The following is a 12908-nucleotide window of genomic DNA, read 5'->3' on the forward strand; positions in this document are numbered from 1 at the left end:
CTTTATGAGGATGCGGTAGACCTTGCTCTGATGTTAAAATTAACATAGGCCTACAAATTAATTTTCAAAGACCTCTTCCGAACAGAGATACATTTATACATTGGGCAATGGGCATATAGGCCTTTAGACTGACAATATGGGGTAGAAACACACAAAAACACTTGTTTCTTCTTCATTTATGAATATGCAAGTAAAACAGAAATCTAGTTTTATCTGTTCGTTGCATCACCTGCATTTTATTTTGTGGCAATCGAAACTGTTTCATTTCTGTCTGTGCATTAAGTCCAATCATGAGACATTGTAAGATAAAAACTGTAGTAATTTCTTTGTTTCTTGTCGAAAGCTGAATTATTAATGGCAGGTAACACATTTAAGTCATTTAGCAGACGCTCTTATCCAGAGCGACTTACAAATTCAACAGTCGTAATGTTTTAATGCGGAAGCTCATGATACATTTCAGTCATTTAGCAGACGCTCTTATCCAGAGCGACTTACAGTTAGTGAGTGCATACATTTTCATACTGGCCCCCCGTGGGAATCGAACCCACAACCCTGGCGTTGTAAACACCATGCTCTACCAACTGAGCTACACGGGACAAGACTGATATATCCATGTGGACGTTTTGGAAACGGTAATTTACCCCGCTAAATTGTCAATCGATGACATGACACCCAGTTTAATTGCCCATTTTGATTGATAGTAAAAACATAACAAAGTAGCCTGAGTCGTATATCGCCTATGGCAAACTGGTCGAACGAGTTGGGGTGTATGCTGTCTGCACGCCTTGGCCAATGGAACCAGATCCTCCCTGCAGTGCGTAAGAGCGCAATTTAGGATTTAACCAAGTCTTTGCTGAGGGGCTGGCAGAAGTTCGAGAGACCACGTCGGCGTAAGCACACATCACACAATGCAAGTGTAGTCTTCAGTCAGTCTTCAGACGTCTCATTGGAGTTAGACAGCCATTTAACGTTGCTGCTTTCGAACTATGACTGGAGTATTCGACCGAAGGATTCCGAGTTTCAAACCTTCCGACTTCCAGAACCCTTTTCAGCTTTCCACCACCATGCACCACCCGTCTCAGGAATCCCCTACGCTTCCCGAGTCTACGGCCACGGATTCTGGCTACTATAGCCCCGCTGGAGCAGTGCACCATGGCTATTGTTCGCCTAATTCCACCTCGTATGGGAAACCTCTCAATGCCTATCAGTACCAGTACCACGGCGTAAACGGATCTGCAGGAAATTACCCTGCAAAAACATACCCAGACTACAGCGCATACACAGCCTCTGCTTACCACCAATATGCTGGAACTTATAGCAGAGTACAACCACAACCATTAAGTCCGCAAGGTAATTACATAATGTTTTATTGTATTTGTATTAGGCTATTATTAATATTATTATTATTATTATTATTATTATTGAATCAAGTTTGTGTTGTGTTCGAGCTCTCACACACATTTTACATGCGAGTATTTCAACCTGACCTAGGCTATTTTCTCATCATGGTACAATTCTTGAAATCAATATTGGTAAAGGGGCACAAAGTTTTCACCCAGGTTATTCTGTAAAAAGGACGGACTTTTCCTTTACCCGTTAGATTCTTTGCGAGACGCATTGGCTTCAATATCGGCCTCTAAATCGACAGATGTCCTCTTGATTTGATCTCTCTGAAATAGATGGAATATCCAGGAAATATGACTGTGTTATGCGAATACTTTGTTAGTATACCACATATAAAGTAATTGATTTCTTTCTTTCAGAAAAAGAAGTAGCAGAACCTGAAGTGAGGATGGTAAACGGAAAGCCCAAGAAAGTCAGAAAACCACGGACAATCTACTCCAGTTTTCAGCTCGCCGCCCTACAGCGGAGATTTCAGAACACACAGTACCTCGCGCTGCCAGAGAGAGCAGAGCTCGCCGCTTCGTTGGGACTCACGCAAACGCAGGTAAATGGGTTACTTTTCGCCAATTTCATTGTATGTTCAGTTTCATTCTGTTTAAAAAAATGTTTAATCTAAATTATCACTTGGTCCATGTTGTTTACATTCACCGGAATTGTCAGTTCAAATTTGCATTGTGTTTACAATATACATGTCATGCGTAAAGTGTGCGTAATGAACGAAAACACCTCACCCCATTCTTGAAAAATTATCGAAAGCTTAATTCGTATGAATACTTTTGTATAATGGCATTTTGGGATGTCAATATGCTTTTATTTATTAACTCACTTTGACATATTTCTCATCCATCCCCAGGTCAAAATCTGGTTCCAGAACAAAAGGTCGAAACTGAAGAAAATTATGAAGAATGGCGAGCTTCCACCAGAACACAGTCCGAGCTCCAGCGACCCTATGGCATGCAACTCTCCGCAGTCCCCCGCCGTCTGGGACACGCATGGCCCATCCAGGCCTCACAGCCACCAGGCACAGAACATCAACTCCGCGGCTTCCACCTTTTTGGAAAACTCTGCGTCTTGGTACTCCACCGCTGGTGTCATGAATTCTCACCTCCAGGCCCCCAACTCGATACAGCACTCTTTGGTTCTTGGATCTGGGACGTTATACTGAAACCCAGTTCAACAAATATTTACATTGTATTGGACTCGTGTTTAAAATGTTCAGAGGAATATGCAATGTATTGATGAAAGTCATAGAAGAACGTGTATAATGTGTAAATGTGTGCATGTAATTTATTGCATTTTGGAAGACTAATTAAACGTTTTAAATCGACAATGGAACCCAGAGACTTTTAATGGCGCCCTCCTGAATTATGACAGACTAAAAAAATGGCCTACCTACAAATCCTCCCTCATGATTAGGCCTATAGACAGGCTATTCGCACTGAAAATCAATGACTCCGTAACATTACAAAATTAGCCCACATTCTGAGACACTTTAAATCCATGCACAGATCAAACTTGCCTGGACTGTCTGCGTGCCATATTTGGTCAGTTGTGCACATTTGTGATTCACTTTCAACATTAATTTGGGCACAGATCTATCAACAAGGAGATGGTATAATGAGCTTAGGCTATAGGCCTACAATTAGGCAATTTTAGATTTTCAACAAGCGCGGAATTCTCAGGGGGAGTTACCTGCTGGTATGACAAAAGGTTAGGCTAGATTTGTTTCGTGTCATGTCATGTAGTTATTCATGTTTAGTACTACAACCTGTTTTATGGTTATGCGCATAGTAACATAGTACGTTATGTTTTGAGCGGATACATTACGGACTAAAACAGAACCTTATCGAAGAGAGCATCGTAGATGATTAGTGTCTATTGGTTTCGATCCCCGGGACCACCCATACGTAAAAATGTATGCACACATGACTGTAAGTCGCTTTGGATAAAAGCGTCTGCTAAATGGCATATTATAGGTATAGGCCTACTATTGCATTATTAGAGTTGTAAATGATGTTCCACTGAAAGACAAATATTCAAGGAATGGTATGCTATTGTTACTACTTTATTAAACAGTCATAACAAAAAATATAATTTAGTTTTTTCTTGTCGTCCGTGGTGAACGAGATGTAAACCAAACAAAAGAATCAAGAATTCACACGATTTAAATCAGATTATTGTGAAGATACACACATTGTTGTTGATACTATTTTCTTGCCGGTTAATATATTATTATTATTGTGCCTATTCTTTAAATCAGATTAGCACATTTCAGTCTCATGTTTTGGAGTTGCATCTGGATTCCAACCTCCCCCAAAGAACATGGGTGTCGGTCTGACAGACAGTCTGCAGCCGTGCTCTCTTTTTGTCCCCTAGAATTAGTTGCTTTGAATGGCAGAGAGGAGGCGAAGGGCGGTACGAAGATCTGAGACAATTCGCATTCCTGTGGGGGCAGACCGGCTCCAGAGCTCTGCCACTCCCGGCCACAGCCCACCTCCGTCAGACCTTCCGGGTAAAATAAAATCTTCAACATTTGAACATATCATTAGCTGCCAGCAGTAGGCCTCCTACAAAAAGTGTTGCCACTGAATACCACTAAATAAACTTTACTCCACTGAAGCGAAAATCAAGGCCTATGAATGTGTTGTAATTGGGTTCTTGTTCCAAACTTTACATAAAACATGTTATCATTATGCATATATAAACGAATCAACCAAGAAACAATCACACAAGCGCGCGCGCACACACACGCACGCACGCACACGCACGCACACACACACACACACACACACACACACACACACACACACACACACACACGGTGAGAGGACACATTTACCACAAATTAAATCTGGCTGAATATAGCCTTAGCAAGCAACCAATGCACTTGGGAATGTTCAGCTGAAATCATTGTGCAAAAAATATAATGGTTTGCCTGAACGCTAATCCAAAACGTCGACGTAGTGCACGTGGTCCCATAATTACACTGCCAGTACTCAAGAATTCTACGGTTTATTTTAATATTATTGTTTATGCCCCCCCCCAACACACACACACACACACACACCACACACCACACACACACACCATGCCATTATATCGAGAGCCCTGTTAAACTCCAACGGAACATTTTCCACTCCCCTACAAATCGAGTCTAAATAATGACAGTTAGCGTTACTGGACAGCTTCAACTGTAACACTCAAATATAATTATACTCCAGGATTAGGCCGCCATTATCATAATCTGGACATTGACAATTATCTATAATTTGCAAAGATGCGCTTGCTTCTTGATTGCAGAAGGCATTTTTTATAGCTCACCATCACTAAACAGTGACAGTAATAACAGAACATTTTGCAGGCAATATATAAGAGGTACCGGGGTGTTCAAGCATTTTCACACCTGGATATGCTTACTCAACCACGAGCACTAGAACCGTGTACTGTCGCAGACAGCGTTCCCATTCGAAGCCCAACCTTTTTGACCACTGCTAACACTGTTGTAGGCTAAAGAATCGTATGAAGGTAAGGCTGTTTTTTCTCTGTGAATCACTAGATGAAAGATTGTTGGACACTTTCGTTTTAGAATTTTTAAATACCGAATGCATCTGGTTTGTATAGCCTAGGCTATAGGCTTTAACCTACCTTATTTTAGGTTACATTTGTTATATATTTTTCTAGTTAATTTGTGATAAATAACCCATGTCTTACGCGCTAAATAAAACAACGAAAATTGATCAAATCAGAGCAGCATGCATTCAACACTAGCCCGTAAATATTGACATTCATTCTAGCCTATGTATTTGTCCGGAGTTATTTCCATAGGCCTATATCCAAAGAGAGCCTTTGCCAATTCAGATTTTATAATCAATTACAATCAAGAAGCCAAACTGATCAAATATGATCAGGTTATACTGAAATATATTGCATCAATCTATATCTTGGCCAGAAAACCACGGGGGGCCAGTATGAAAAAATGTATGCACTCACTAACTGTAAGTCGCTCTGGATAAGAGCGTCTGCTAAATGACTAAAATGTAAAAAATGTAAATGAGTGCTGTCACCCCCGCCCCTTCCAGCTCTATATATTTTTTCATGTAATATTAATCCATTTAATTACATAATATTAAACATGTGCATTGTTTGAGGCTTTTCACAGTTCTGATGCACATTCTGAGAAGAATGTGAATCTTCCTATTGCAACTATTTTCAAAATAGCCTTTAAAATGCATGACCATTTTATGACAATATAAGATTATTTATTGTAAAAGCTAGTGATTTCCTTTGGGTGTGAAAATACTTTGATAGGAGAAGTTCCCCACACCACGCACTTTTCTGCTTTACGAGTTACTCTCGGCCAATGTAGGAACGTTTTTAAGTGAAAGGTTGTTTACGAGGGTTTGGGCAATAACTCAGACTATATATATATGCAAATATAGGCCTATAGATATGGTGGTGATAGGGCCTGTAGGTTTTGGTTAAGTGGGGCCCATGCAGGTATACTGTGTGCCAGTGGGGCATCCACGACTTGACAGCTGCAGACACTTTCACATTCTTCTTTTCAACATTGTAATTTCAGATAATATCCCAACCGTTCACTGCTCTCAGCAATTTGTATATGAATAACCTAATAATTTCCCTCTTTTGTTCCGTCTGTGCTACCTCAAATCCAAATAAAGATGCCTTTTAGTATTAAAAGTGATAGAAAATTACAGGTAATTATCTTTGACGGTAAAAACGCTGTAATCAGTGGGCTTACATCAAAAATTACCCTAATTATGCCTGCATTTATGAGAATGGAAAAAAAGCCTCACTTGGATAAAACCAATAAATTGTCCCAAATATCTCCTTCATATTGAACGGGACTGCAGCTGGATGCTTTGTTCAAGATCGATCCCGTGGAGCTTGGCATTTAGCGTCTTGCATTAGGACGGGCAGAGAGGAGAAAAACATTTTGTCAATACTTCTTATAATTGAGGCAGAAAATCACAAGATTAACTGGACATGGAGCGACCATCTTTTTCGGGATGAATTGACAAAGGGGAACAGGGTAAGTTAATTTCCTCTAGTGTTGTTTAATGCATTTGACTATAGGCTATTTTGTTCGTTTGCAGTGCATTGGAAATGTATATTTTATGAAGAGGAAACATAGTGTTATGATGGATAGCCTGTAATATTTTCATGAAAAACCTATGGGACCTACATTTTAGAACGTCCATATGACATCTCGACAAGGAATTGCTCATCAGTCATGTATGACATATATCAATCATCTTATCTTGCAGTACAAAACACGAAACTTTGTTTTAAGTCATGGTTTACTCCATTTATGAAAGACAAAACATAAAAAGTGTATGTACAACTAAAATTGAAGAATATATATACAGACAGAATGCTTTGTTTTGCATGTTCAAGAAAAACACTCAGTCAAAGTGAAGTTTACATTTCAACAATATACCCTCGCATAAAGTTCAACCCGCAAAAAAACGCGTGAGTGTAGTCCATTCCGTGCCCAAGTGCTGGGCTAAATGTCAGCGATAGCCTATATTTGGTATGTTGACAGTCAGATGTTGACATGAATGAAAGCATAACAAAGGCAATCCACTGAACAGTCATTGGTAAGTTAATACGGTTAGTTCCTTTATCGTGTGTCATATCACAGAGACTTTGTCCTCAGGTATCCTTCACAAGCAGCCGGGCCTTTTTTCAAGGAAACTCTCTGTTCGAACGCGACAACACTTATGTCTCGAGGCTGACGGAAATCAATTGTCAGGCCTCGGGCCTCCCGCCCTTTACGCGGTCTATCTCTGCATTGTCTCTTGATGTGGGGAGGAGTACCAGTGAGAATAACCGGGCATGTAGCCGTTGGCCGCCATGTTCACTCCTTTGCTGGACGCTGAAACGTCCCATATAGGAGGAATTGCTGGAGAGCGGGGAGACAGGCCGATGGAACTAGGCATAGTAGGGTCGCTCTCGTGCGGGTTGCCACCTGCCTTCAGCAGCTTCTTGAACTTTGACCTTTTATTCTGGAACCATATCTTTACCTGCACGAGATAACAGGAAGGCAACGGAAGACCAGATAACATATAATGTTACTATCATGAATATATTTATTCATTCACATTTTAATAAATAGGCTTATAGACCAACTGAAATGTTGAATATGATTAGAAAACCTACAATACATTATTACAATGCATTCGTGCAGGACTACGTAAAAAAGAAAATATTACGAAGGAATATTAAATTGGTCAACAACAAAAACACAACAACCAGAGCAATTGTAGGGTAATACTAATAATAATACATGCTAATAATATGCCTAATAATAATACGAGTAATACATGATAATAAAGGGCTAATAATAATACAATAATGTATACCCTTCTGTATAATAATTCATGTTTTGAAAATACCTGTGTCTGTGTTAGTCCGAGAGATGCAGCCAGCTCAGCGCGTTCTGGCAGGGCGAGGTATTGTGTTTGCTGGAAACGGTGGTTTAAAGCTTGAAGCTGCAAACTAGAATAAATCGTCCGAGGCTTGCGAATCTTCTTGCCTTTCCCGTTGAAACGAATTTCTCCGTTTTCAATCACTGTTGTTTTCTGCTGCTCTGCAACAAAAAAAAGGGCAATGTTAGTCCACTACATAAGGCCAAAAATATTCCACAACAAATAGTTAAGAATTCCTCAAATCATGTTTTTTCATTTCGTAGATTATAATGCCCATTTAAATGGCTAAATAGCCGTATCTAATAAGGAAAATATGATACATTCGGTTATATTAAATCCAGACCACTGATACATATTCACATGTCACATTTGCTCAATCTGATTGTAATCATCCTTGAATCCTCTGTCATGTTTAGGATATTGCTCATAATGACATGTCAATTAAATGCTAATTACAACTTTCAAAGCGAGTAGACCGCCTAATTCCAAGAATAATTCGTGAGGATTCCTCGCTTGTCATTATACCCCGTGCAAAGCATGGTCATAGAATGGGATCTGGGGGAGTGTTCTAAAGCAAAAAGAGACCATGAAATAAACATCGATGTAGAGAAAAACGAGGCAACAGATAAAATGTAATTCAGACACAATTTCAAATTAATTCGCCATTCAATGATCTGCTGGACGTTTATTGGGCTTGATCTCGTTCTTGACCGATTTGATAAGAAATAAATATCATTCGCATTTTTATCGCTGTTCATGAAAACGATATAAAGCATATTTCTTCTCATGAATGGAAAAGTGTCTTACCTGTGCCGTCTAACCTTGTCTGGCCGCCAGTTGTGTTATTGTGGTAGGACGGCAGGTACGGGCTGTGATGGGGGTGGCTCACGTAGGAGTACGGTAGCGACCTGTTGTAGGAATTGGTGCCGGAGTACGAAGAGTTATCGTGCTGATGGTGAGCTGGTTGCGACCCGGAATGGAGACAGTGCAGCGGGTAGTGGCTGGCGGCCATCGACGGAGAGCTCTGCTGTGAGTGAGACTGCTGACCAAACTCCATGAAAGCAGACTTGGACGAGTCCTGAGCCTCCAAACCGTCAGCCATCGTAGTCATGGTCATCATCAAATTTTCTGCCTTGAGCGCACTCACCCCCTCTCTCAAGTCCAAATGGGTTCTCTCGCTGTGTTGTTGTCTCTCTCTCCTCAACGGACAGATATTGTCCCATTAACACCTGAATTTCGCAGTTTCTTCGATTTTTTTCCTCCTCTGATTGTCTCACTCGGTATGGCGCAAAGTGGGCATAAGTTAAGGCAGATTTAAGGTGGATTCTGTTAAAATTGAGTCCTTGCTTCCAGACTTGATGCAGACACTACAAGTAAAATGGTTTGTCTCCAAAGGGCAGCGCCTTCCGATTGGTCATTCAACCCAACGTCATCAGTTGTGTGCTTCATGGAGATTTCAGTGCAAGTTAACCCACCTTACCAACTCCCACCGCAGCCACAACCAGGATAACCTCATTCCTACAGACAATAGTCAAACGCAAGAAGCTTGTATAATAATTATGGAAGCCCTTTGGAATAGTCAATTTGTTTAAGGATTAATCCCCAACCCCAAATTACACACAGCCTACGGTTTGATTTAGCCTAATGGACGAATATAATTTTGAACACACCATATCATCACCCTGGAAATATACTGACACAATTTCCATACCGTCGTAATGATTAGGTTATTCAAACAAAATTACATGCAACAAATCAACAAGATGACAAAAACAATTTAGTCCTATTTCAGATAGGAAGGATGGATGTCGTGGTTAACCGATTGTATATTTGATCCTTACTGAAATAAGACGCATGATTCAGTAGGCCCACACTCTTAGAAAAAAAGGTTCTGGATAGAACCATAAAGGGTTCTATTGCTTGTTTCATATATGGCACCACTTAATGTTCTATATAGAACCCCAGGGGTTCTTCTTCACTGAACCAAAATTGGTTCCATAGAACCCTTGGTTTCCATATAGGGTTCTATATGGAACCAATTTCGGTTCTATATAGAACCCAAAGGGGTGCCATATATGAAGCAAGCATAGAACCCTTTTGGGTGCTATTCAGATACTTTTTTTTCTAAGAGTGTATGAAATACATGCAAATTATACAGTTTGCGGTTTGGCAAAATCTGTTGCAATATAAACTATCAATGCAAATGCAATAAAACGGTCTTTAAATGTACTTTTACATAGCCTATCATTTAAAAAAAAAAAACATTATTGTCAACACGTTTTTCCCCATGGTGTGGCATTAATTTATTTCAAAATGGTGATGAAAAAGCAATTATGGTCGCAATCAGTTAAAACCAAAACCTCTTTGATTAACCACCACACTTAATTCAAATTGGAGCTATAAAATTAAGAACAATTCGCCTGTAATGATTATGGACTGGGTTTATTTTGGGAAGGTGGAATAAAACTGGATATAGCATAAATTATCCCCTAATTATACGCCAGTGTCGCCTCAAGTATCCTCTTACCAAAAATGGTTGTCTAAATGCAGCGTTTAGTTTCAATTTTCTCCCTTTCTATAACAAGAACATGGTACCTTGCTATTATTGCCAAGCTTGTTATTTACTTTGTGGGATTTAAAAAGTGCACAACCCAGCCGGAAAATCATTTTCCAGCAGTGGACCAAGCGAGAAGCACAGAGACAGTTGGTAGATATGAAATATATGAAATGCCTTTTGATATTGGATTTTAAACCAAAGCCATCATATAAAAACTAAACGTTTTAGGATACCTCTATATGGACATTCATATAGGTAAGAGACCCCAGAGAAAGATACATTTCTTCTGCATGATGGATTTTTACAATTCTTCGTATTTTTGTTTGTAAAGGCTATATGGGGATTTATGCATTTGTTCAGATAAATTAAATGAGGTAGGAATCAATGCAATTCTTAGTAACCTTAATACGGGAATTTGAACAGGCTTGACCTGAGATATAATAGCCTAGAAGTCGTCGTCCCTGAATGATCTAACACACTGTAGAACGCCTCACCCAGAGTTCCACCTCAACACGCAGGACAGAAACCAGATCCATACCTTATCTAATCGAATTTAAATGGCACAAGCCAAACATTGAGGGGCTTTTCCGTGCTGTTGCTCGCATGCTTCACTATCTTGGTACTTTATTAGTTGAGACATTATAGTTTATTACCTTTTGGAGAGACCGAAGCATCACCTACCTACCGTGACAGTTTTATGACTTCCGAACATGTTTTCTGTGTAATGTGGAAGTATAGTGTCCCGCAGGCGTGATAGGAAGCTGTACACCAGTGGAGATTATTGAGGTGGTGAAAATAGTGAAAGATCACTGGCTTTTTTTGTTTTAAATGGTCTGAGGACACAGTGTGATGATGGACGTAGCCTATAGTTTTTTTGGGGGAAACATAACATTTCAAATGTGATGATATGGTGCATTTATTTTCTAAATAGTAAGCTATAAATCCAATGTATATAATTGTTATAACCATCATTTTTTTAGATTAAGTATATTTGCTTATGTTAATGCTGAATAATTTTATAAAGTATATACACATACATATATACATACACAGCTATGTCACCTGTGATACAAATCAGTATTCGACGTCCATCCCTGTCTGAGGACGTCGGGCGATGACGTGGAAGCCGGCCACTAGGGGCAACAGTGAGTGTTGTTACCTTCAAGTAGGGTTCGGTTTTGCTAGGGCCTTGCAAACGGGGATGGTGGATGGGCATAAGCATCTGCCTCCGATTCCAAAATTCTGAGTTAATTCCTAAGCTTAAAATTAAACACTTCGAAATGTGATGTTTGGAACAACTTTGAAAGGTGAAGTTTGAGAAACATGGATGCACTCACTAACTGTAAGTCGCTCTGGATAAGAGCGTCTGCTAAATGACAAAAAAAAAAAAAAATCTGACGAGAGAGCATACATACATGCATACATACATAGCTACATACACACATACATAAATGTACAAAATACATAGGCCTAGTTATATATGTTGCTCTCTTTTCAAGACCTAAATGACTAAAGATATTTTTATTTTTGGCCCTAATTCAGGGGAGATTATGCCTCAAATTACCCAAAAATGTATATAATAATGAACAAATGGCAGCTATGAAAAACTATTTTAGTTTTGGCATGAGTAGTAGGTGATTGACCTTCAGCTTGAAATCAATGGTTGTGATGATTTACAGAAGTGGTCTTTAATTCAAGCTGTCCTACAAAGGTGATAGATGACTCTCTAAAATCACTCAAACATCAAACCACTGGGAATAGGCATGGATTCCTAAACTGGAACTGCATGGGCTATGAGTTACTTGCACAAAAAGTCTGCCTTTTAGAGGAACATAATGCACAATATGAATAGCCTATATAACACATTTTAAAATAAATTGTACTACTATTAATACTACTACTAAGACTCATAATAAATAATAACAGTGGTTACTATCAATCATTATTACTGAGGTAAAGGCCTATTGCCTTATAAGTCTCTTCGAACAGGAACTGTGTGTGTGTGTGTGTGTGCATGCGTGCAGGTGTGTATGATTATGGCTGTCTGTCTTTATGTTAGCCTGTCTGTGTGTGCGCATATGTGTGTGTCTGCGCGTATATGTATGTATGTGTGTGTGTGCCAGCGTGTGTGTCTGTGTCTGTGTGTCTTTGTGTCACATGTGTTTTTGACGCTTTGCGTCTCTGTGTAGAAAATAGCGACATATGTTTAATCGTATTTGAGCGTTAATATGTAGCCCGCTGAGAACACATTAATTTCTCTGCCAAGTGGCAGAAATATGAATGCAGAAATATGTATGTAAAGTCACCTCCTTGATTGTAGAGCTCGGTTTTCAGGAACGTTTGGAACGTGGGGACTTGCCAATCTAGTGTCTCTCTTCTCCAGAACTCAAACCCATAGGCTCTTCACAGACTTACAGGCGTCGATGGATTTCCATCGCTACAGTGTAAGGGAAATGGCGAGGGGAAAGCGAACGCAGATAGATACCACACGCAGCTGT

General features: G+C 39.7%; 2 protein-coding genes across 2 annotated transcripts; one reads left to right on the forward strand and one right to left on the reverse strand.

Annotated features, from left to right (window-relative positions):
• Window positions 1–852: 852 nt before the first annotated feature.
• Window positions 853–4026, forward strand: LOC311131743 (homeobox protein Dlx5a-like). The gene is made up of 3 exons (XM_084164871.1): window positions 853–1350; window positions 1764–1948; window positions 2258–4026. The coding sequence occupies exons 1-3, from the start codon at window positions 987–989 to the stop codon at window positions 2567–2569; spliced, it is 861 nt and encodes a 286-aa protein (XP_084020997.1). The 5' UTR covers window positions 853–986; the 3' UTR covers window positions 2570–4026.
• Window positions 4027–6466: 2440 nt separating this feature from the next.
• LOC311131777 (homeobox protein Dlx6a-like) lies at window positions 6467–9244 on the reverse strand. The gene is made up of 3 exons (XM_084164906.1): window positions 8661–9244; window positions 7821–8014; window positions 6467–7448 (listed from the first exon to the last, which is right to left on the reverse strand). The coding sequence occupies exons 1-3, from the start codon at window positions 8971–8973 to the stop codon at window positions 7206–7208; spliced, it is 750 nt and encodes a 249-aa protein (XP_084021032.1). The 5' UTR covers window positions 8974–9244; the 3' UTR covers window positions 6467–7205.
• Window positions 9245–12908: the final 3664 nt, after the last annotated feature.

Source organism: Coregonus lavaretus, assembly GCF_964263955.1.
Source record: "Coregonus lavaretus genome assembly, chromosome: 7".
NCBI classification, from domain to species: domain Eukaryota; kingdom Metazoa; phylum Chordata; class Actinopteri; order Salmoniformes; family Salmonidae; genus Coregonus; species Coregonus lavaretus.